The following is a 22,258-nucleotide window of genomic DNA, read 5'->3' on the forward strand; positions in this document are numbered from 1 at the left end:
TTCAGGGTAATTGGGATTTCTGAAGTTTCAAAAGCCTGTACTTTGAAGAATTTAGCAGTGATAAAGTACCACTAAACAAGAGGTTATATAAAAATGTTTTTTCCCCAAACCTGCCATGACTTAGTTTGTAAATATTCAGCATTCATGCAGCAAATACTTATTGGCTACCTACTGTATGCCAAGCACTGTGCTAGGTGATGGGACTACCGTAGCAGATAAGACAGTGTGATAAGCCCTGTGATATACAGCTAAAGGCAAGTACAAAGGACTTCATAAGAAGGAATCCTAATGGGGAACAACAGGAAGGCTTATCCAAGTATCTGAACTGAGACCTTGAGTGACAAGTAGTAGTTAATAAGACGCAAGTATGTGCACGCATGTGTCTCTGTGTGTGTCTCTCTTTTTAAAATTTCCTTCCTTTTAATTAATTGATTAATTAGTTTATTTATTCATGTATTTAGGCTGCATCAGGTCTTAGTTGCGGCATGCAGGATCTTTCATTGCGGCGGGTGGGCTCTTTGTTGCGGCGTGCGGGCTTCTCTCCAGTTGTGGCACGTGGGCTCCAGAGCATGTGGGCTCTGTAGTTGTGGTGTGCGGGCTTAGTTGCCCCGCAGCATGTGGGATCTTAGTTCCCCGACCAGGGATCGAACCCACATCCTCTGCATTGGAAGGTGGAGTCTTAACCACTGGACCACCAGGGAAGTCCCTCTTCCTGTCTTTTGAAGAAGAGGAGAAAGTGACATGGGGCCCTCAAAGGAAAGGGAGAAAGGAAAAGAGAAAGAATTCAGCCAAGTGACTCAGCTTATATATAGATCTGCCTTTTTGTTTAAGAGTTATAAAGTATTCCAGTGTATAAGTGTTCACAAATTATTTAACTGGTTTCTATTTGGTGAACGTTTAGGTTGCTTGTTTTAAAACTTTGCTGGAGTGAGTATCTTTATGAACTCTGAGTAGAAAATAGTCTTATTTCAAAATTTTTCATTAACCTACACCCTTATCCTTCGCACCTTTATCATCATATTGTCATGTTGTTGCTGTTGCTAAAATAGAGGAATGTGTAAAATTAATAATTCTTCACGTATGGACACCAAGGGGGGAAAACCGCGGTGGGGTGGGGATGGTGGTGTGCTGAATTGGGTGATTGGGATTGACATGTATACACTGATGTGTATAAAATTGATGACTGATTAAAAAAAAATTAATAACTTTTCTACTTTATTTATAATCATGCTAACGAGTTTTATAGATTTTAAATATTTATACGTCAACCATTATTTCATTAACAGATGAATTTAAAGGCCATTCTTTACTACAAGCAGCCAGAGAAGCAGACCTAGCGAAAGTTAAAAAAACACTTGCTTTGGAAATCATTAATTTCAAACAACCACAGTCTCATGAAACTGCACTGGTAAGATCTTATTGTTAATCCATTCCTTGGGTCTGTAATAGTAGTGTAAATGCAAAATACGATTTTCATTTCAGAAACATTAAGGTAACTTTAGTATCTGAAGTGCCAGGAATTTGCATTTTAATATTGATTGCGTTGATTTTTAAATTTGGTTAGGGAGATAATTGCTTTCCTGGATGAGAGAATAGACATTTGCTCAACCTTAATCTGAAAATTATTTTTACTTTTGTCTTTACCCAACCATATTATAACAAATGTACTTTTGTGGCCAGTGCTCTCATGAAATACAAGATGTGATTTTTCTCTATAGAATCTTCTTTTTCTTGTGGTTGCTAGATAAATACTGTATTTGCTTTCTATCAACGATTAAATTATTTTCAAAGGTACTTGCATCATCCTTCTGAGCAATTGTAGTCAAAGAATTGTTACATTCATTATAGAAAAATGGTAAGGTTAGGAATTTTTTTGTTCCAGACTGTACAAATTGTTTTTAAAACTATTCATGTTTTTTCTTCTAATGTACTTTCAGAAAGATTGTTCTGTGTTCCTTGTCATTGACCACATTAAGTTTCAGGTATAGGGCTGGTTGGATTACACCTGAATTCAGAATTTAAGCATAAGTGATGCTTCTATCACAGACCTCTAAATCTGCTTCAGTTAACATTCTTTATATCTGGCACAAAAGGGTCAAACTGTAGGCAGTACCTGCTAAAAACAACATTATAATAGTTACCAAACCAAAATAGGCCAACTGTATGTATGCTCAGAATATGGCTCTCATGCTGGGGTTTAGATGCATTCAAGCTACACAGCATTTCTGCCAGGAGACACTCAAAGCCACAGAATGAACCTGACCTGCTTTTTTAGAGTGTTCATTCTATTCATTAGTACGTAGTTTTCTTACTTTTTCAGTTTTAAGACAAACATGAATATAAAATGAAGTTGAATACAAAAGTTGTATAAATAGAGGATAAAACATAAAATTTCTGAGAATACTTCTCCCTCTAAGCTCCTTCAAGTTTGTTACCTTCTTACCTGTCCCTGGGCGTATGGACTTATTCTCCTGTAGTGCTAGGAGTACCTCTGGGAAAGAGCTTGAGAAATATTGATCTATGTGGCTGACAGCCCACTGAAGGATTGAGTAATTCAGTTATAGATTTCTGTAGCTTTGGAGAGGCAGTATTCTGATACCTTCAAGTAAATATATACTGGATAATTACTTACTGGCTAAAGGGAAAGAAACGAAGTCTCTTACTGCTCAACTGAGAGCATAATTTCACCTTGGTTTAAAGGCTTATGTTTTATACTCCCAGTGTATTTAGGAGGAATTTTGATCATCTCCATAATGTTAAAATATATGTTTTGAGATAACAGTGTTTTAAATAGTCAGCAGGTGCTATTCAATTCAGAAATCTATTTTTACATAGAAGTTTATTTTATTAACTTGGTTTTCTTTACTTTACAGCACTGTGCTGTGGCCTCCCTGCATCCCAAACGCAAACAAGTGACAGAATTGTTACTTAGAAAAGGAGCAAATGTTAATGAAAAAAATAAAGAGTAAGTGCAGTTGCAGAAGGAGTTGCTCAGTTCTTAAAGGGCAAGTGTGGTACAAGTTAGGAGATTACCTTTTCCTTTCCTCCTCTCCATAGTTTCATGACGCCCCTGCACGTTGCAGCAGAAAGGGCCCACAATGATGTCATGGAAGTTCTACATAAACATGGAGCAAAGGTAAGGCTCATGCCTGAGATAAGGTGCCAACCTTGGCATTGAGTAGCTAGCTGCACTTAAGACTATTCCTCTTCTCTCTGATTCTCCGGAAGAAATTAATCTTATAAAGGACTGTTAGCATGTATTTGAATTCATAGATTCTCCTTTAAAGCTGGTTTAAATCTTGTTACTAATAGAGATAATTACCTGTGTTTTATATTGTACTTTACTATCATTCTTCTATAAAGCAATAAATGTGGCTATGGTCTTATCATTTGAAATACATTTCAGCTTTACATTGTTTTACCTTAATACTGGAATTGATATATTTTGGTAGTCAACATCAATTATGGTTTATCAGAAAATAATTTATGTAAATGATAGGTAAAATATTGCTACCTATTTTAAAGAACATTTGTTCCTTCAAACTGGTAATGATAATAATTCTCTCAAATAACCTTAATATAAAGAAATAAAATTTTAATAACCATTTTTATTGGCATTGTCTGAGTGACATTATCTGCAACTCCATGACTCCATAAATTGCTTGAGGAAAGTTTGCTTGAAGGAAGCAAACTGGTTGTTTTTCGGAGGTACTTGAACTTGCAGATTTTTAAATCCTCAAGAGTGAATACTTTAAAGCAGGAGTCCCCAAAGTAGGGTGCAGACACTCTATGGAACATACAAGATGAGCCATTGGGCATAGGAAAAAAATATTAGAATTTTGATTTATTAAAATAGTAATTTATTTACGAATGAAGAAGTTAAGATCTACAGTAAGTCCCCTACGTACAAACAAGTTCTGTTCCGAGAGCATGTTCATAAGTCTAATTTGTTCTTAAGTCCAACAAAGTTAGCCTAGGTACCCAACTAACACAATCGGCTGTATAGCGCTGTACTGTAATAGGTTTATAATCCTTTTCACACAAGTAACACATAAAAAACAAACATAAAAAATAAAGAAAACATTTGTAATCTTACAGTACAGTACCTTGAAAAGTACAGTAGTACAGTACAACCACTGGTGCTTCTTAGGTAGTACCAGCTACATCACCACTGCTTTTTATGCTTGCTTCCAGACATCCTGGGCTTGAGATAATGATACTGTACTACTGTACTCTATACAGTACTTTAAAGTATACAAAAGCACAACCACTTGTAGAGGATGCATGCATGTAACAATGTATGCCAGACATGTGAACTAACTTACATGATTGGACATGGGAACGCACGTTCGCATCTTTGGAAGTTCGCAACTTGAAGGTTTATATGTAGGGGACTTACTGTACTAATATTTCATACATAGACTGATGCTGGCACTCTCATTATGTCCATGTGTCAGCCTCTCTGAGTCATGTCAGAGCCCAAGGTGTTTCGTGAGGAAGAACACGAGTTGTGTGTGGGGGGATTGACCGTGATACACTCACTCGTCTGCTCACTTTCAGCACTTTGTGACACATTGCACTTTACATGAGTAGATTTATGGATATTACCCTAAATGGTAGAATCTTGATAAATACCGGTGTTGAAAATCAGAGGGAATGACCATGACAGTCTTATAGCATAAAAAGTTTATCTGGCTATTTCATGAATCAGGATTTTCAGGTTGACATACTTAGTTGTTGTCCCTTTTTTTTTTTTTTATGAAAATAAGGGAATTCAAAATTTGCTGATAGTTCTATGGTGACAAATGACTATTACTTGTATGTAGGTACATTTTTTTTTAAAGAGAAACATAATCAGAACCTTAAAGGTGAAAGTTATATATTTTAGAGTGAATGAGAAAGTAACTTCTCTTTAAAAGGAACTTTAACAAATGAAGAGGACATTTTGAAAATAGATTTTTAGAAAATATCCACTGTTTTGTGATTTTGTTGCCGAAAAATGATGTATATTTATCACCCATCTGTCATATCTATATAATTTAAAAACTGGGCAACAGGATTTTCTAACCTGTTTTAAAGTTTTTGGTTTTTTTAAAAATTTGTGTTCAGGTAGTTTTTGAACCTATTAAAAATATTTTAATGCAACACCTCATAATAAGTTTGCAAGAATCAAGAAAAATGTAATTTTACTAGCAGAATTCAGTTAAAGCCTTAGCATAATTAGTAAATTACATTAAAAAATAAGCACTGTGATTTAGAAGGCTTTGCTAACAATGCACTTTTTCCAGTGGCACTACATATCTATGTGAAATCTTTTTAGCTAATCTAGCCAATGGGACCAACTATTGAAAATGAACTTAGAATCAGACCCTCAAATCTACAACATAATTTTTATAAGATTTTTTAAAATTTTTTTTTAATTGAGCCAAATGATATTTTGTATGACTAATAATTTAAAATTTTTTTAAACTTTTAATTGTTTCATCTCTTTCCCATCCTTTGTAATTTTTTTTGTATAAATTTTATATATGTTTATTATGTATTAGTTTAGCCCTGCTTGGTTATAATTTACAAATGTACATAAATGTATATTGAGATGGTTCTTAAAACATTTTTTTACTCCTAAGGTGCATGATCCAAAAAAATTTGTATATCCTTGCTTTAAAAGGATGGTTGATGTTTTTAATTAAACAGTCAGGATGAGCTGGAATGAAAGGAACAGAGTTCTACAGATTTATTACCTATTTTCAGGGTACAACTACTGCACTATTACATAAATAATGTCTTATTGTTCTATCAAGCAAAATAATAAGCTAAGTAGGCTTTCTCCTACACTTAAGAGCATAGTATGTTTATCATTTACCTATTTTTAAAAATATCTTATGGCATTTATAATGTTCTTGAACAACCATGAATAATGCCCTTCATTTTGGGAAAGTATCTATTTGTTGTCTCCCATGAGTCATTTTATTTCCTGAAGGTTCAATGAGAAATAACATTATTTTATATAACCTATCCTAGTCAGCATTACTCTAGGTCTGTGGTTCTAAATCTTTTTTCTGCCCTTCATGTTCACAGTACATTCTCATCAGTAAGGTCGCAATTCATCAGTGGGGCATGTATAATTTTAACCGCCCTGCCAGTGATGTAGAATGCCTTTTAGACTAGTATATCTTCCCTAGTCCTTCCACTTCAGTTCAATAAAATTGAGAACTTCTGCGACTAGACACTTTAAATGGGAAAAAAAATCATATTTAATCAGGGTTAGGAACAAATAGATACAAATTTCCATCCTAGCATTCACTCATTTCCCGGTCCCAAGGCAGACTGCTATCCCTCAGGGCTAGTTTATCTGGTGACTAATGCATAAGTAAAAGCTCCCTATGAAGACCCAACTTAGCTACTGTTGGGCCCTAATGTTTGCTTGCCTAGTGTTCCTTCTGGGGAACTTGTGGTTTCAATTTGATTTTTGAAGGACTCATTGTTTCCATTTGATTCTAAAAGCACCTTCTGAACAAGCAACCCCACTCCTGAGTTAGGATTCAGCCCTCTTACGCTGCTTCTTCCATTCTGCTGTCTTCCCCTCCTCATGATGAACCTAGTTCTCAAGCTAAGACTACTAAATCAGAAAAGGCAGAGAATTTGGTAGGGAGATCTAATGCCATTAACTAACTTGTTTTACTTAGACAGATAGAACTTAGTAATATTTATATAAGCCAAAGCATTCTTTTGTGTAAAACTTGGTAATAAATACAAAGTTCAGGTTCACTCTGCAAGTTAAGCATATTGTGTATGTAACATAGACAGATATAGTTTTCAGTTTAGAATCTTCCACTTTCTAGTTTTATGACCGTGGACTTAATTTTTCTGAACCTCAGTTGACTCATTGGTGATATGTGGGTATTAATACCTCCCCCACAAGGGTGGTTTTTTGTTTGTTTTGTTTTTTTGGTAAAAATTAAATGAGCTTATATATATGTGTATGTTGTATAGTACGTGGCATACAAACAATACTTTGATTACTAGTAAGTATGAGCATTGTATTTTTTTCTGTATTTGTCTTTTCAAACTTATATACTATATATTTCCCTTAATTATCTAAATTTTATTTAAGACATGTATATAATTCCTTTATAATTTGTTTTGATCCACTAGCTCAACATTGAGTTGTAAAATGATAAAGATTGTGTGCTGGATACTGTGGGAAATAGTTTGGAAGTTAAAGCAGTTACCAAACTTGAAGCTAATCCTGAACCAATTTAGTGGCATCAGCAATGAAAAAGGAAGAGAAAGACGAAAGCCATTTGGAAAGACTAATTGGGTGCTGGAATAGACTTAGAAAATGGTGGTACTTGGAATTGAATTGGGTGCTGGAATAAACTTAGAAAATGGTGGTACAATTAAGGAAGTAAGAAAGCTAGAAAGAAATACTGGTGTCCTATGTCTTGGTAATGATTTTGTACTTGGAGTTAATATGATAGAGGGACATTAAATAAAACTAGTGGTTGGAAATATAGCACTAGAGTATGAAAGAGAGTTTAGGATTAGAAAGATCTATTGGGAAGCCATTGACATAGTGATCATACGTTGTGGGAATGAGGAAGGTTCCTGGTAGAGAATATGGAAAGATGAGTTGAGAGTCAAGGAATAACGTTTGAGGATTACTCATGTTTGTGGAGCAGTAGTGGGAAGAGGAAACTGAAAGGCTTATCATGGTGTCTACTGAGTGCAACGGCGTGTGAAGAAGGAACAGGTGATTAGTGCTGCAGAGAGAAACCAAGGTAGACGATCCATTTAATTTGGCAATTTTCACATAAGGGCCTTGGTGGCTTTTGAAGGAAGTGTTCCAAAGATATAGAGGTAGAAAGTTGTATTAGTTAGGGTCTTGGCAATAAATAGCACACTCAAAGTGGGTAATTTGAGGAAAGTTTAATAAAGGAATTATATACAAAGGTGTGGGCAAGGTTCAGGAAATCAACAAGGGGTGAGGTAGTACCAGCAGCAAGTGGGAGCTATCATCAGCCTGGGCCTGAAGGGGCAAGAACAGGGCAGCTATATAGAGCAGGCCACCTGACAGCATCTGTAGCCTTTGGTAAAGGCTATATCTAATCCATTCTCCTCAGTCTTCTCCTTCCCACCAGTCCCCTTGTCATTACTTCCCACTGGCCACATACAGCGAAAAGTTAAAGACCAAAAGAGCCCATTGATGTGATCCATACACGTGATTTTCCCAGGACACAGAGCAGGGTGGAGGGTGGATGTGGGTCCAGGGAGGCAAGCAGGCAATATTTAGCAAAAGGACAGAAAACAAATGACTCTTAAGGAAAGGATGGTTATAAGAAAATGGGGTTATTAACCAACTTTTTTGAGAAATCCACTTTTATAGGAGCAAACTTCTGTATCTTAAAAAATTAATAATTATCTCTACCAACCCCCTGCTTCACAAGATTACTGTAAAGCCTAAATGGGAAAGACATGAAGATTTTATCCTTTTTTCTTTATTATTGTTAATGTACCCTGGCATTCTGCATTCTATTGCTTCTGCCTTGTTTGCTATCATTATTAAGTACAACCTAAGCCCCAATTGCATACGGTATTATTAATACCGCAGATACAAAAGGTTTAATTCAGAAGTGCTTTTTTTCATACATGAAAGCACTGCTATTTTGTCATTAGTGAGCATCTGTTAAATGTGTGAAACATGAAAACTTTTTTTGATGTTCGTATGTCTTAATTTGACAGATTTATTTATAATGTATGTAAGAAGAAATTGTGTCAATAGTCATTGGCATTTAATGGGCTTATTTCTCATATCGAGAGTGATCAAGAGCTTTGCTCACTTTGGAGAAATGTGTTAGCTTATTTTAAGGATTTTATTAATGCTCTTCTAGAGGTGGATTGATAAGCAGATTCTATTAGCCCAAAGGTGTTAAAGTGCTTTTAAAGATATAGATCCAAAGTAGCTTTTATAGTTCAAATAATATCTGAGGTTTGATCATATCAAAATAAAGTCCAAAGGGGCCAGTGTCTCAGAGACATTTTAGTTACTGTTCAGTTAGATCGACTGAATCTAGATTAGACATAAGTAGAAATCTGTTTTATACTTATTTATACACATACCTGCTTAGTAATTCTATGAGATAACTGTGTGGTTAAGAGCTGGAACAACAAGTTTAGAAACTGTTACCTTGGCTGCCATTCTCTCTCTGTGTCTGTCTGTCTCTCTCTTTCTGAGATTGTGTGGCTTTCTTTTCTCTGCTAGTCTTTGTTCATCTGCTTCATTCTTCTTTTTATAGACTATATTTTTCTGTTTTACTTCTCTATGGCCCAAATATGGTCTTTGCAGCCCCTACTTTATAAGCCTTTGGCTTAAAAATATACCATCTGCAGCTGCCATCTCTCCCAAATCTCAGGGATGAGAAAGGGAGCGTATGAATAAGACTTCAGTTTGTTCAGCACAGCCATGGGATTGGCACCTCGAGTCTAATCAGCTATGCTCTCTGCAACTTATTTCTCTGACAGTTAGGGCATGTGGGCAAGGTAAGTACCCCTTTAAGAAAGCAAAGAAAGTATGCACCATTATAATATAATATACCTCTTTTCAGAGAACTTGATTGTTCCTTTTAAAATTCCATTGAATGTTGAAGGTTTACAAATAATAATACTCAAGTTTGGCTAGTAAACATTAATCTAGTTTCATGTTTCTCAAATTATATTAAAATTTAACTTCTTAGACAAATTCCATACTCTGGTGGGTTCATAACACATTAAAGGATTAACAGCCTATTAGAGTAAAGTATTGATTACTGTAGCAGAATTCTAGCTAAGAATGAAATTTGTGGTTATTTTGTTTATTTCATTCCTCACAGGAGATACTTTTAACTGTGTATATCCCACTGTGGATAACGATGGCCTGTAAATATCTGTAAAAACGTAAATTATACTTTTATTATAGATAAAGTGAATCCGTTTTTTTCAATATTAAACAATTCTATCAACACAGGCATTTAACTTTTTTCCCTCCAAATTTCTAGAGAAAGAAGAAATGCATGGTTTTTGGTTAGTGAATAGTTTGATAGTCTCTAATGTTTGTTCAGTATACAGAGTAGTATGTTGAAAACAGTATTCTTTATCATCAGAATTTACTAATTTGTCATCTTTTGAGCCCTCCATTTACCAACCATTTTCAAACAGCCGGTGTGCAAGGTATTGCACTTGTTACTATGAGGTATATAGGAAGTTTGAATTTGGTAAAGATTCTTTATCTTAAGGGACTTAAAATCTAAAAATAGTCTTGTCTAACACAGTCTACTTGAATATCTGTTATACAGATTGGAAAGTACAGGTAGATTGCTATTCAGAGGAGAGACCAATTACTTCTGTTAGTGGTGGCAGGCTAGGGGAAAGAATGGAGAAATTCCATGAAGAAAATAGAATTTAAGCTAAGAATGTCCAAGAATTAGATATATAGAAATAGACAAAATACAAAGAATACATTTTAAATAATGACTCAATCAGGAAAGCAAAGGAGTTTTTTAGTCAGAAGTTATGATTAGTTAGTTCAGTAGGTGGAGTAATAGGTAGTCCATGGGGGATGGTGAAAATCTGAAAAGATATGCTGGAACAAGATCTTGCTGGTCTCAGCTGGAGAGCTTTGGTTTGTTCTCATGGTACTTGGAGAGCCACTGGAAATTTTGAATAGGCAGATGGCATGAACAAATCCTGCTTCAGGAAGATAGATAACGTCCTAGGAAACTACTTTCTCTTAGAAAACCAATTACAGACATCTGTAGACTCAAGGTATATGTATAATAGTTGGCATAATCATTTAGCAGTATTCAACAAAATTAGCTTTTTAAGATTTTTATAAAAAGGGATGATGTTGAGTTAATTTTTTTTTTAAAGAAATCTCCATTTTAATTAATTTATTTATTTATTCATGGCTGTGTTGGGTCTTCGTTTCTGTGTGAGGGCTTTCTCTAGTTGAGGCAAGTGGGGGCCACTCTTCATCGCGGTGCACGGGCCTCTCACTATTGCGGCCTCTCTTGTTGCGGAGCACAGGCTCCAGATGCGCAGGCTCAGTAGTTGTGGCTCACGGGCCCAGGTGCTCCGTGGCATGTGGGATCTTCCCAGACTAGGGCTCGAACCCGTGTCCCCTGCATTGGCAGGCAGATTCTCAACCGCTGCACCACCAGGGAAGCCCAGAGTTAATGTTTCTTACCTTCAAGCTAAAAAGATTACAGTATGCCTGCCACCTACCTGTTCCCTAGGTTGTAGTCTCTGTCTACCAGGGCATAGACCTGTTTCAGATTCCTGTCTTTATCCCTCTATTGTAGATTTTATTAATGCCTGTTAATTTTTTTTTAACTATTGTTTGCTTTTAATTTCAAAGTATCCTGATTTGGGCAGAAAAAAAAATTGTCACTCTAGCTAAAATAATATAGAGACTGTTTTCTACTCTCAGATTACTTGAAATCAGGTTTAGTTTGGGATGTACGTATGTTCATAGTTAACGTAAAATTATAATGTGAGTCTACATGCCTAAGTACAGAAATGTCACAGAACAATTCATGATGAATTACCAAATGAGTGATGTGGACGTAGCTGAAGTTTAGGCGAGAGATGAACTCAGCCTCATAGTTAGCTGTTGAGACTAGGCTGTTCACACTGATTTTTGAAAGAGTCGCCTTAACCATTTCCTTATAGTCTGCTTGCTGGTTTCCAAAACTGTTTTTGGCATTTTTTAATCATAATTTTATGTCCTATATATTTCAGGCCCATACCATTGTGGTTTTATATCATTTTATCAAATTATCCTCTTTAGGAAAGTCATTCTTACTATTCAAATAGAAATAAAGATACATACCTCAGCTTGTTATCTCCAGATACAAAAAAAAAAGAATGTTTGTCTTTAAAACTGCCAGACATCTGTTATTCTTCTCACACCTTCTGAATTTGTATCTTAAGCCAGTTGTAACCATTAATTACCACAGTTGAGGTGTAACACATTAAGTATAACATTTTTCTTATTTGAGGCAGTTTCTGTACTTAAGAGAAAATAGATCTCTTTAGTGCTGAATGCTAAGCATCTTTGAAGACATCCTCTATCATATCCTTGTGGTGGAGATTGAGATAGAGGAAAATAGAACTGTGTCTTAAAAAAGACTTCATTAGTCCCAACATTCCCGAATTTCTTCAGTAAGTATGCTGGTAATTCCAAATAATACATATATATTAAGAATTAAAGTTGTATCTATTTAAAATATAAAGAATAAATTAATGCTGCTGTATATAAAATCAATCTGTCAAATAAATTTTTTAGGTTGAAAACAAAACTCATGGACAGCAATACATATATATAGCTGTATAACTTGAAAGTTCTTAGAAGATTCCTTGTGAGCGGCAATGTCATTTATTTGGTTAGCTCAGTTTGAATGACCATTTAGGCACTTAATTATATGTATAATACTAGACTGTATATTTGTTTTGTCTCTCTGCTTTTTAAGAGTTTGACTCGTATATAAAGAATATTTTGAACGTTGTTGAGCCTAAGTTTTTTGCCTGAGTGAAGAATTAACACAGCGTGAGTCACAGTCATCAAAGGCAAGAGGACGAAGAACAGTGTTGTGTCAGAGATATTCTAGCTTCTGGACTATATTCTGTACTTGAGTTGGCCCTTTTTTTTCAGTGTTTCCAGCATTGGTTTTGTGGACGACCTGCACAGGTCATTTAATCTTTTCCTGTTATTTCTCCACCAGTAGAGTGAATTATTGTCATTTACCATTTATGTAACTTACAGAATGGTGGAGATTAGAGTAATAAATCCAAACTTAGGAGAACTCCCTTTAAACAATGAGAGTTCCCTACAATTCTCTGGGATCACAACAAAATAAAATTATACTGGCTCCAATATGAAACCGTGAAACTGAACTAGGGCAGCAAGACAAATCCTGCCAGGTGACTCATTTAAAAAATCGGGGGACGGGGATTGATCTCTAGTTATATCACATAGTTACTGCTGCCCTCCAGGAATAAATTTATCACACACATTTTGTACTTCTGTGCCTTGAACCACTTCAGAATATTTGGAGGAAAAAATTAGATTGCCCACTTTATAGAGAGCCCTGATTCTATCCCATGACTGACTGATAAATAAAGGTAGAACCTTAAGGGTGTTGATCAAGTTAGATATGAGAGGGAGTTAGGGACCTTGATTTTTCTTTTTTCAATTTTGAGTCATTTTAAAGATCTGTAATGACTCAAGCAGAGAGTCGATTTCCCATCCAGTAATCATTTTTCAGTAAATGTGTTCTTAAAAGTCCACGTAGTAAATATTTTAGGCTTTGTGGGCCAAGAGACAAAATAGAGGATTTTATGTAGGTACTTATATAGCCATTTAAAATGTAACCATTTAAAAATGTAAAAACCATTCTTAGCTTGCAGGCCGCACAAAACCAGTAGGTTGGAGCTGGCCCGCAGATCAAAGCTTGCCAAGTCCTTCCGTAGAGCTCTGTTTTGTTCAGATAGAGGAGCTTGAGGGTCTGAGACAGCTCTGGTGATCTCATCTCGTCCTTACTAGTGCCTGGTAAAGGCATGGGCCCACAAACCATCTCTGGCCCCAACCATAAGGAAATGTTCGCTGAGAAAGGTTTCTTCTCTTTTAAAATAGATGTCGGCAACTTCCCTTTTGGCCTTGGTTGAGACTGCCTGGCGCTGGTGCAGCGCGGCTGCCGCAGTCATCTTATGACCTGAGACGGGCAAGCCCGGAGCCCTGAGACCAGGGAATTGGAGAAGTTTCTGACATTTGCTTCTAGGGAGGAATAATTCTTCTTCACAAAAACCCTTACAGAATATCTGTTTAATATTTCCCTATTATTGATTGTCGTTCTTTCTAAGTGGGTTGTACAAAGTCTCACCAAATTTTTCTAGTTTCTTTTTTTTATTAAGATTTTTTTTTTTTTAATGTGGGCCATTCTTTAAAAGTCTTTATTGAATTTGTTACAGTATTGCTTCTGTTTCATGTTTTGGTTTTTTGGCCACGAGGTATGTGGGATTTTAGCTCCCTGACCAGGGATTGAACCTGCCCCCCCCTGCATTTGAAGGCGAAGTCTTAACTGCTGGACCCCCAAGGAAGTCCCTCTAGTTTCTTTATTCTACTTATTTCCATGGAATGAGTGCTTCTATTATATTATTCACTGATACTTTTCTATGACTTCTTGTAGTGCTTCAGCTTTGTTGTCTGATGAAGCACTCCATGGATATTCTTTCGTTGCTATGAAACTAGTTCAAATTTGAGGGAAGAATTATTTCATAAGGAAAAATATATACATTTACTAAAGCAAAGAATTTTGTGTTACACTGGTCTCTCTTGTACTTTAGGGTAGAGGGAAGAGTTACATTTAAGGTTAAGTCATAGTCTCTGCTTTTAAATAAATAGCTTACAATTTACATGTAGCATCTAATATTAGCAAGTGCTTAGTAAATGGTAGTTGCATCCCTTCCTTATATTAGTGAGTGGTGATTTTTGCTCAGTATTTCACTCCATGAGTGCATGTCCCAGAATGAGTAAGAGGCGGAAGAAGTGAATCTGCAGTGTTCTATATTGCACTCAGTTCCACCATGCATATTAATAGAGAGAACCACTTCTTACACATAGTGTGTTGTTAATGTTTAAAAGTACTGTCTGTACTTTATCTGGTGTTCAGTTGATCTGCTTAGACACTGGAAGTGAAACTGGCTGGTGTTGGATTTACTGAGAAACTTTACATCTGTATCTACCATTGCATTGCTAAGGTATCTTCAAGGATAATCTTGACCAAAGGCAAATTTTACCTTTCACGATGACTTTAGAAACTAACACCTTCAGAAAATGGGGCTCCAGGGTAATCTAATAAAGCTGGAGCATAGCAGATTGTGATGAAAAAATATAGTGGAAAGAGAGGTAGGAGAGGTGGTGTAAAAGTAAATTACAGATGGTCTTTAATGACATGCTGAAGGATTCAAGTTTATGTGAAGGCACTGAAGAGTCACTGAGTTTGGGCTGAGGAATAATTTGGTAAGATCTGTATTTCAGAGTAGTAGTTCTGAAACTATGTTCCCATGATTTAATGAGCTGGATTATGGATTTCCATCACTATAATTGAATAATTTAGTGGGTGTCTTATCCAATTTCCAGAAAAATGTTAATGATTAGAATGTTCTTAAAGTTTTTCTCCTGTGATGAGGACATAACAGAAATATTCACAGAAAAATTCAAGAAGTTTATTTTGACCACTTGTGTTTTCCATTAATACATGCTAATGGCTGTGCTTTTATGTTGTTTATGTATAAACAGTCGTTTTTCTGCTGGCAAATGTGATATAATTAAATTTGTCAGCATTTCATGGTGAATCTTGTGAACACCATTAAGAATTTATTGACTCCCTCTTGTGAGAACACCAGAATCACAACTAGCTGCTGGACAATCATCGACAGGAAGACGCTGGAACTCACCAAAAAAGATACCCCAAATACAAATAGAAAGGAGAAGCCACAATGAGACGGTAGGAGGGTCACAATCACAGTAAAATCAAATCCCGTAACTGCTGGGTGGGTGACTGACAGACTGGAGAACACTTATACCACAGAAGTCCACCCACTGGAGTGAAGGTTCTGAGCCCCACGTCAGGCTTCCCAACCTGGGGGTCTGGCAAGAGGAGGAGGAATTCCTAGAGAATCAGACTTTGAAGGCTAGTAGGATTTGATTGCAGGACTTCGACAGGACTGGGGGAAACAGAGACTCCACTCTTGGAGGGTGCACACAAAGTAGTGTGGGCATCGGGACCCAGGGGAAGGAGCGGTGACCCCAGGGGAGACTGAACCAGACTTACCTGCTAGTGTTGGAGGGTCTCCCGCAGAGGTGGGGTGTGGCTGTGGCTCACCGTGGGGACAAGGACACTGGCAGCAGAAGTTCTGGGAAGTACTCCTTGGCAGGAGCTCTCCCAGAGTCCACCATTAGCTCCACCAAAGAGCCCAGGTAGGCTCCAGTGTTGGGTTCCCTCAGACCAAACAACCAACAGGGAGGGAAACCCAGCCCCACCCATCAGCAGTCAAGTGGATTAAAGTTTTACTGAGCTCTGCCCACCAGAGCAACAGTCAGCTCTACCCATCACCAGTCCCTCCCATCAGGAAACTTGCACAAGCCTCTTAGATGGCCTCATCCACCAGAGGGCAGACAGCAGAAGCAAGAAGAACTACAATCCTGCAGCCTTTGGAACAAAAACCACATTCACAGAAAGATAGACAAGATGAAAAGACAGAGGGCTATGTACCAGATGAAGGAACAAGATAAAACCCCAGAAAAACAACTCAATGAAGTGGAGATAGGCAACCTTCCAGAAAAAGAATTCAGAATAATGGTAGTGAAGATGATCCAGGACCTTGGAAAAAGAATGGAGGCAAAGATCGAGAAGATGCAAGAAATGTTTAACAAAGACCTAGCAGAATTAAAGAACAAACAAACAGAGATGAACAATACAATAACTGAAATGAAAACTACACTAGAAGGAATCAATAGCAGAATAACTGAGGCAACATTAAACGCAACAACATTCACATTATAGGGGTCCCAGAAGGAGAAGAGAGAGAGAAAGGACCCGAGAAAATATTTGAAGAGATTATAGTCGAAAACTTCCCTAACATGGGAAAGGAAATAGCCACCCAAATCCAGGAAGCGCAGCGAGTCCCATACAGGATAAACCCAAGGAGAAACACACCAAGACACATAGTAATCAAATTGGCAAAAATTAAAGACAAAGAAAAAGTATTGAAAGCAGCAAGGGAAAAATGACAAATAACATACAAGGGAACTCCCATAAGGTTAACAGCTGATTTCTCAGCAGAAACTCTACAAGCCACAAGGGAGAGGCATGATATACTTAAAGTGATGAAAGGCAAGAACCTACAACCAAGATTACTCTACCTGGCAAGGATCTCATTCAGATTCAATGGAGAAATCAAAAGCTTTACAGACAAGCAAAAGCTGAGTGAATTCAGCACCACCAAACCAGCTCTACAACAAATGCTAAAGGAACTTCTCTAACTGGGAAACACAAGAGAAGTAAAGGACCTACAAAAACAAACCCAAAACAATTAAGAAAATGGTCATAGGAACATACATATCGATAATTACCTTAAACGTGAATGGATTAAATGCTCCAACCAAAAGACACAGGCTCGCTGAATGGTTACAAAAACAAGACCCATATATATGCTGTCTACAAGAGACCCACTTCAGACCTAGGGACACATACAGACTGAAAGTGAGGGGATGGAAAAAGATATTCCATGCAAATGGAAATCAAAAGAAAGCTGGAGTAGCAATACTCATATCTGATAAAATAGACTTTAAAGAGTGTTACAAGAGACAAGGAAGGACACTACATAATGATCCAGGGATCAATCCAAGAAGAAGATATAACAATTATAAATATATATGCACCCAACATAGGAGCACCTCAATACATAAGGCAACTGCTAACAGCTCTAAAAGAGGAAATCAACAGTAACACAGTAATAGTGGGGGACTTTAACACCTCACTTAAACCAATGGACAGATCATCCAAAATGAAAATAAATAAGGAAACAGAAGATTTAAATGACACAATAGACGAGATAGATTTAATTGACATTTCTGGACATTCCATCCAAAAACAGCAGACTACACTTTCTTCTCAAGTACGCACAGAACATTCTCCAGGATAGATCACATCTTGGGTCACAAATCAAGCCTCAGTAAATTTAAGAAAATTGAAATCATATCAAGCATCTTTTCTGACCACAAAACTATGAGATTAGAAATGAATTACAGGGAAAAAAACGTAAAAAACACAAACACATGGAGGCTAAACAATACGTTACTAAATAACCAAGAGATCACTGGAGAAATCAAAGAGGAAATAAAAAAATACCTAGAGACAAATGACAATGAAAACACGACGATCCAAAACCTATGGGATGCAGCAAAAGCAGTTCTAAGAGGGAAGTTTATAGCTATACAAGCCTACCTCAAGAAACAAGAAAAATCTCAAATAAACAATCTAACCTTACACCTAAAGGAACTAGAGAAAGAAGAACAAACAAAACCCAAAGTTAGCAGAAGGAAAGAAATCAAGATCAGATCAGAAATAAATGAAATAGAAAAAAAGAAAACAGTAGCAAAGATCAATAAAACTAAAAGCTGGTTCTTTGAGAAGATAAACAAAATTGATAAGCCATTAGCCAGACTCATCAAGAAAAAGAGGGAGAGGACTGAAATCAATAAAATTAGAAATGAAAAAGGAGAAGTTACAACAGACACTGCAGAAATACAAAGCATCCTAAGAGACTACTACAAGCAACTCTATGCCAATAAAATGGACAAGCTGGAAGAAATGGACAAATTCTTAGAAAGGTATAACCTTCCAAGACTGAACCAGGAAGAAATAGAAAATATAAACAGACCAATCACAAGTAATGGAATTGAAACTATGATTAAAAATCTTCCAACAAACAGAAGTCCAGGACCAGATGGCTTCACAGGTGAATTCTATCAAACATTTAGAGAAGAGCTAACACCCATCCTTCTCAAACTCTTCCAAACAATTGCAGAGGAAGGAACACTCCCAAACTCATTCTATGAGGCCACCATCACCCTGACACCAAAACCAGACAAAGATACTACAAAAAAGGAAAATTACAGACCAATATCACTGATGAATATAGATGCAAAAATCCTCAACAAAATACTAGCAAACAGAATCCAACAACACATTAAAAGGATCATACACCATGATCAAGTGGGATTCATCCCAGGGATGCAAGGATTCTTCAATATATGCAAATCAATCAATGTGATACACCATATTAACAAATTGAATAAGAAAAACCATATGATCATCTCAATAGATGCAGAAAAAGCTTTTGACAAAATTCAACACCCGTTTATGATAAAAACTCTCCAGAAAGTGGGCATAGAGGGAACCTACCTCAACATAATAAAGGCCATATATGACAAACCCACAGCAAACATCATTCTCAATGGTGAAAAACTGAAAGCATTTCCTCTAAGATCAGGAACAAGACAAGGATGTCCACTCTCGCCACTATTATTCAACATAGTTTTGGAAGTCCTAGCCATGGCAATCAGAGAAGAAAATGAAGTAAAAGGAATACATATTGGAAAAGAAGAAGTAAATCTGTCACTGTTTGCAGATGACATGATACTATACATAGAGAATCCTAAAGATGCCACCAGAAAACTACTAGAGCTAATCAATGAATTTGGTAAAGTTGCAGGATACAAAATTAATGCACAGAAATCTCTTGCATTCCGATGCACTAATGATGAAAAATCTGAAAGAGAAATTAAGGAAACACTCCCATTTACCATTGCAACAAAAATAATAAAATACCTAGGAATAAACCTACCTAGGGAGACAAAAGACCTGTATGCAGAAAACTATAAGACACTGATGAAAGAAATTAAAGATGATACCAACAGATGGAGAGATATACCATGTTCTTGGATTGGAAGAATCAATTTTGTGAAAATGATTGTATTACCGAAAGCAATCTACAGATTCAATGCAATCCCTATCAAATTACCAATGGCATTTTTTACGGAGCTAGAACAAAAAATCTTAAAATTTGTATGGAGACACAAAAGACCCGGAATAGCCAAAGCAGTCTTGAGGGAAAACAACAGAGCTGGAGGAATCAGACTCCCTGACTTCAGACTATACTACAAAGCTACAGTAATCAAGACAATATGGTACTGGCACAAAAACAGAAACATAGATCAATGGAACAAGATAGAAAGCCCAGAGATAAACCCACACACCTATGGTCAACTAATCTATGACAAAGGAGGCAAGGATATACAATGGAGAAAAGACAGTCTCTTCAATAAGTGGTGCTGGGAGAACTGGACAGCTACATGTAAAAGAATGAAATTAGAACATTCCCGAACACCATACAGAAAAATAAACTCAAAATGGATTAGAGACCTAAATGTAAGACCGGACACTATAAAACTCTTAGAGGAAAACATAGGAAGAATACTCTTTGACATAAATCACAGCAAGATCTTTTTTGATCCACCTCCTACAGTAATGGAAATAAAAACAAAAATAAACAAATGGGACCTAATGAAACTTGAAAGCTTTTGCACAGCAAAGGAGACAATAAACAAGATGAAAAGACAACCCTCAGAATGGGAGAAAATATTTGCAAACGAATCAGCGGACAAAGGATTAATATCCAAAATATATAAACAGCTCATGCAGCTCAATATTAAGAAAACAAACAACCCAATCCAAAAATGGGCAGAAGACCTAAATAGACATTTCTCCAAAGAAGACATACAGATGGCCAAGAAGCACATGAAAAGCTGCTCAACATCACTAATCATTAGAGAAATGCAAATCAAAACTACAATGAGGTATCACCTCACACCAGTTAGAATGGGCATCATCAGAAAATCTACAAACAACAAATGCTGGAGAGGGTGTGGAGAAAAGGGAACCCTCTTGCACTGTTGGTGGGAATGTAAATTGATACAGCCACTATGGAGAACAGTATGGAGGTTCCTTAAAAAACTGAAACTAGAAGTGTCATATGACACAGCAGTCCCATTACTGGGCATATACCCAGAGAAAACCATAATTCAAAAAGACACATGCACCCCCATGTTCATTGCAGCACTATTTACAATAGCCAGGTCATGGAATCAACCTAAATGCCCATCGACAGATGAATGGATAAAGAAGATGTGGTACATATATACAGTGGAATATTAGCCATAAAAAGGAACGAAATTGGGTCATTTGTTGAGACGTGGATGGATCTAGAGACTGTCATACAAAGTGAAGTAAGTCAGAAAGAGAAAAACAAATATCGTATATTAACGCATGTATGTGGAACCTAGAAAAATGGTACAGATGAACCGGTTTGCAGGGCAGAAGTTGAGACACAGATGTAGAGAACAAACGTATGGTCACCAAGGGGGGAAAGCCGCGGGTGGGGGGTGTGTGTGTGTGATGAATTGGGCGATTGGAATTGACATGTATACACTGATGTGTATAAAATTGATGACTAATAAGAACCTGCTGTATAAAAAAATCAATAATATTAAAAAATTTTAAAAAAAATTTATTTGAACCCTTGCCTGAAGTGTCACAGCCTTACAACAATGAAAAGCTGGAGACAGGGAGACTGTCTTAAATCCTTTCTTTTCTTAATCTTGTGTTTGGTGGGGGTACCCAAGCATTTTGAATAACCAACCAGCATATATTTGAGAATTTACTATGTACCATTAACAGGAGCTTTCTAGGGCTTCCCTGGTGGCGCGGTGGTTGAGAATCTGCCTGCCAATGCAGGGGACACGGGTTTGAGCCCTGGTCTGGGAAGATCCCACATGCCGTGGAGCAACTGGGCCCATGAGCCACAACTACTGAGCCTGAGCATCTGGAGCCTCTGCTCCGCAACAAGAGAGGCCGCGATAGTGAGAGGCCCGCGCACCGCGATGAAGAGTGGCCCCCACTCGCCACAACTGGAGAAAGCCGTCGCACAAAAACGAAGACCCAACACAGCCAAAAATAAAAATAATAAATAAATAATAAATTTAAAAAAAAAAAACAAACAAACAAACAAAAAAAAAACAGGAGCTTTCTAGAGGACCCAGAAAACCTATACAATACTTTCCATATTTCAGTAACCTTAGTTTTACTTGGTAAACAAACACTATCCCTGTGTTCTAATTTATAAAATAGTGCTGAATTGACATAGGTGTTCAGAAAGGAAGTAATCATCAAGGCTTCAAGTAATCAAGGAAGATTTCTTAGAAAAGGTGAGACTTTTACTGGATCTCATAATCCAGAAAGGCAGAATGAAGGGCTTCTCTGAAAGAAGTAACATGTACAATGAACATGGACTTTGGTCTGAGTAGAGTAGAGTCTTTACTGGGGTATCCTAGAAAACAGGTTAGGACTCGTTAGTTTTGATCAAATTATAAACATGATTCAAAGGTTTAACATTGTCTTAACAGTCTTAAAATTATTCTTCCTATATAATTTTTCAAAGTTTTAAAAATGGAACCTTTGAATCTTCAAATCAGGTTTTTGGTTAAATGTGTAATTCAATTAGGGCATTCTATCATAATCATTTACTAAAATTAGAAAAGAAATGTAATTAATTACTTTGACTATCTTTGCTTACTTATTCTGTTATCTTTATATTCCGG

General features: G+C 36.7%; 1 protein-coding gene across 2 annotated transcripts in view; it reads left to right on the plus strand.

Annotated features, from left to right (window-relative positions):
• TNKS (tankyrase) overlaps positions 1-22,258 on the plus strand; it is a 182,220-nt gene that overhangs the window by 117,388 nt on the left and 42,574 nt on the right. For both annotated transcript variants that reach the window (XM_036838654.1, XM_036838655.1), the window contains exons 9-11: positions 1,287-1,408; positions 2,874-2,965; positions 3,058-3,136. In XM_036838654.1, coding sequence (XP_036694549.1) covers positions 1,287-1,408; positions 2,874-2,965; positions 3,058-3,136 — 293 coding nt within the window. The remainder of the gene's footprint in view (positions 1-1,286; positions 1,409-2,873; positions 2,966-3,057; positions 3,137-22,258) is intronic.

The sequence above is a fragment of the Balaenoptera musculus genome, chromosome 21 (assembly GCF_009873245.2).
Source record: "Balaenoptera musculus isolate JJ_BM4_2016_0621 chromosome 21, mBalMus1.pri.v3, whole genome shotgun sequence".
NCBI classification, from domain to species: domain Eukaryota; kingdom Metazoa; phylum Chordata; class Mammalia; order Artiodactyla; family Balaenopteridae; genus Balaenoptera; species Balaenoptera musculus.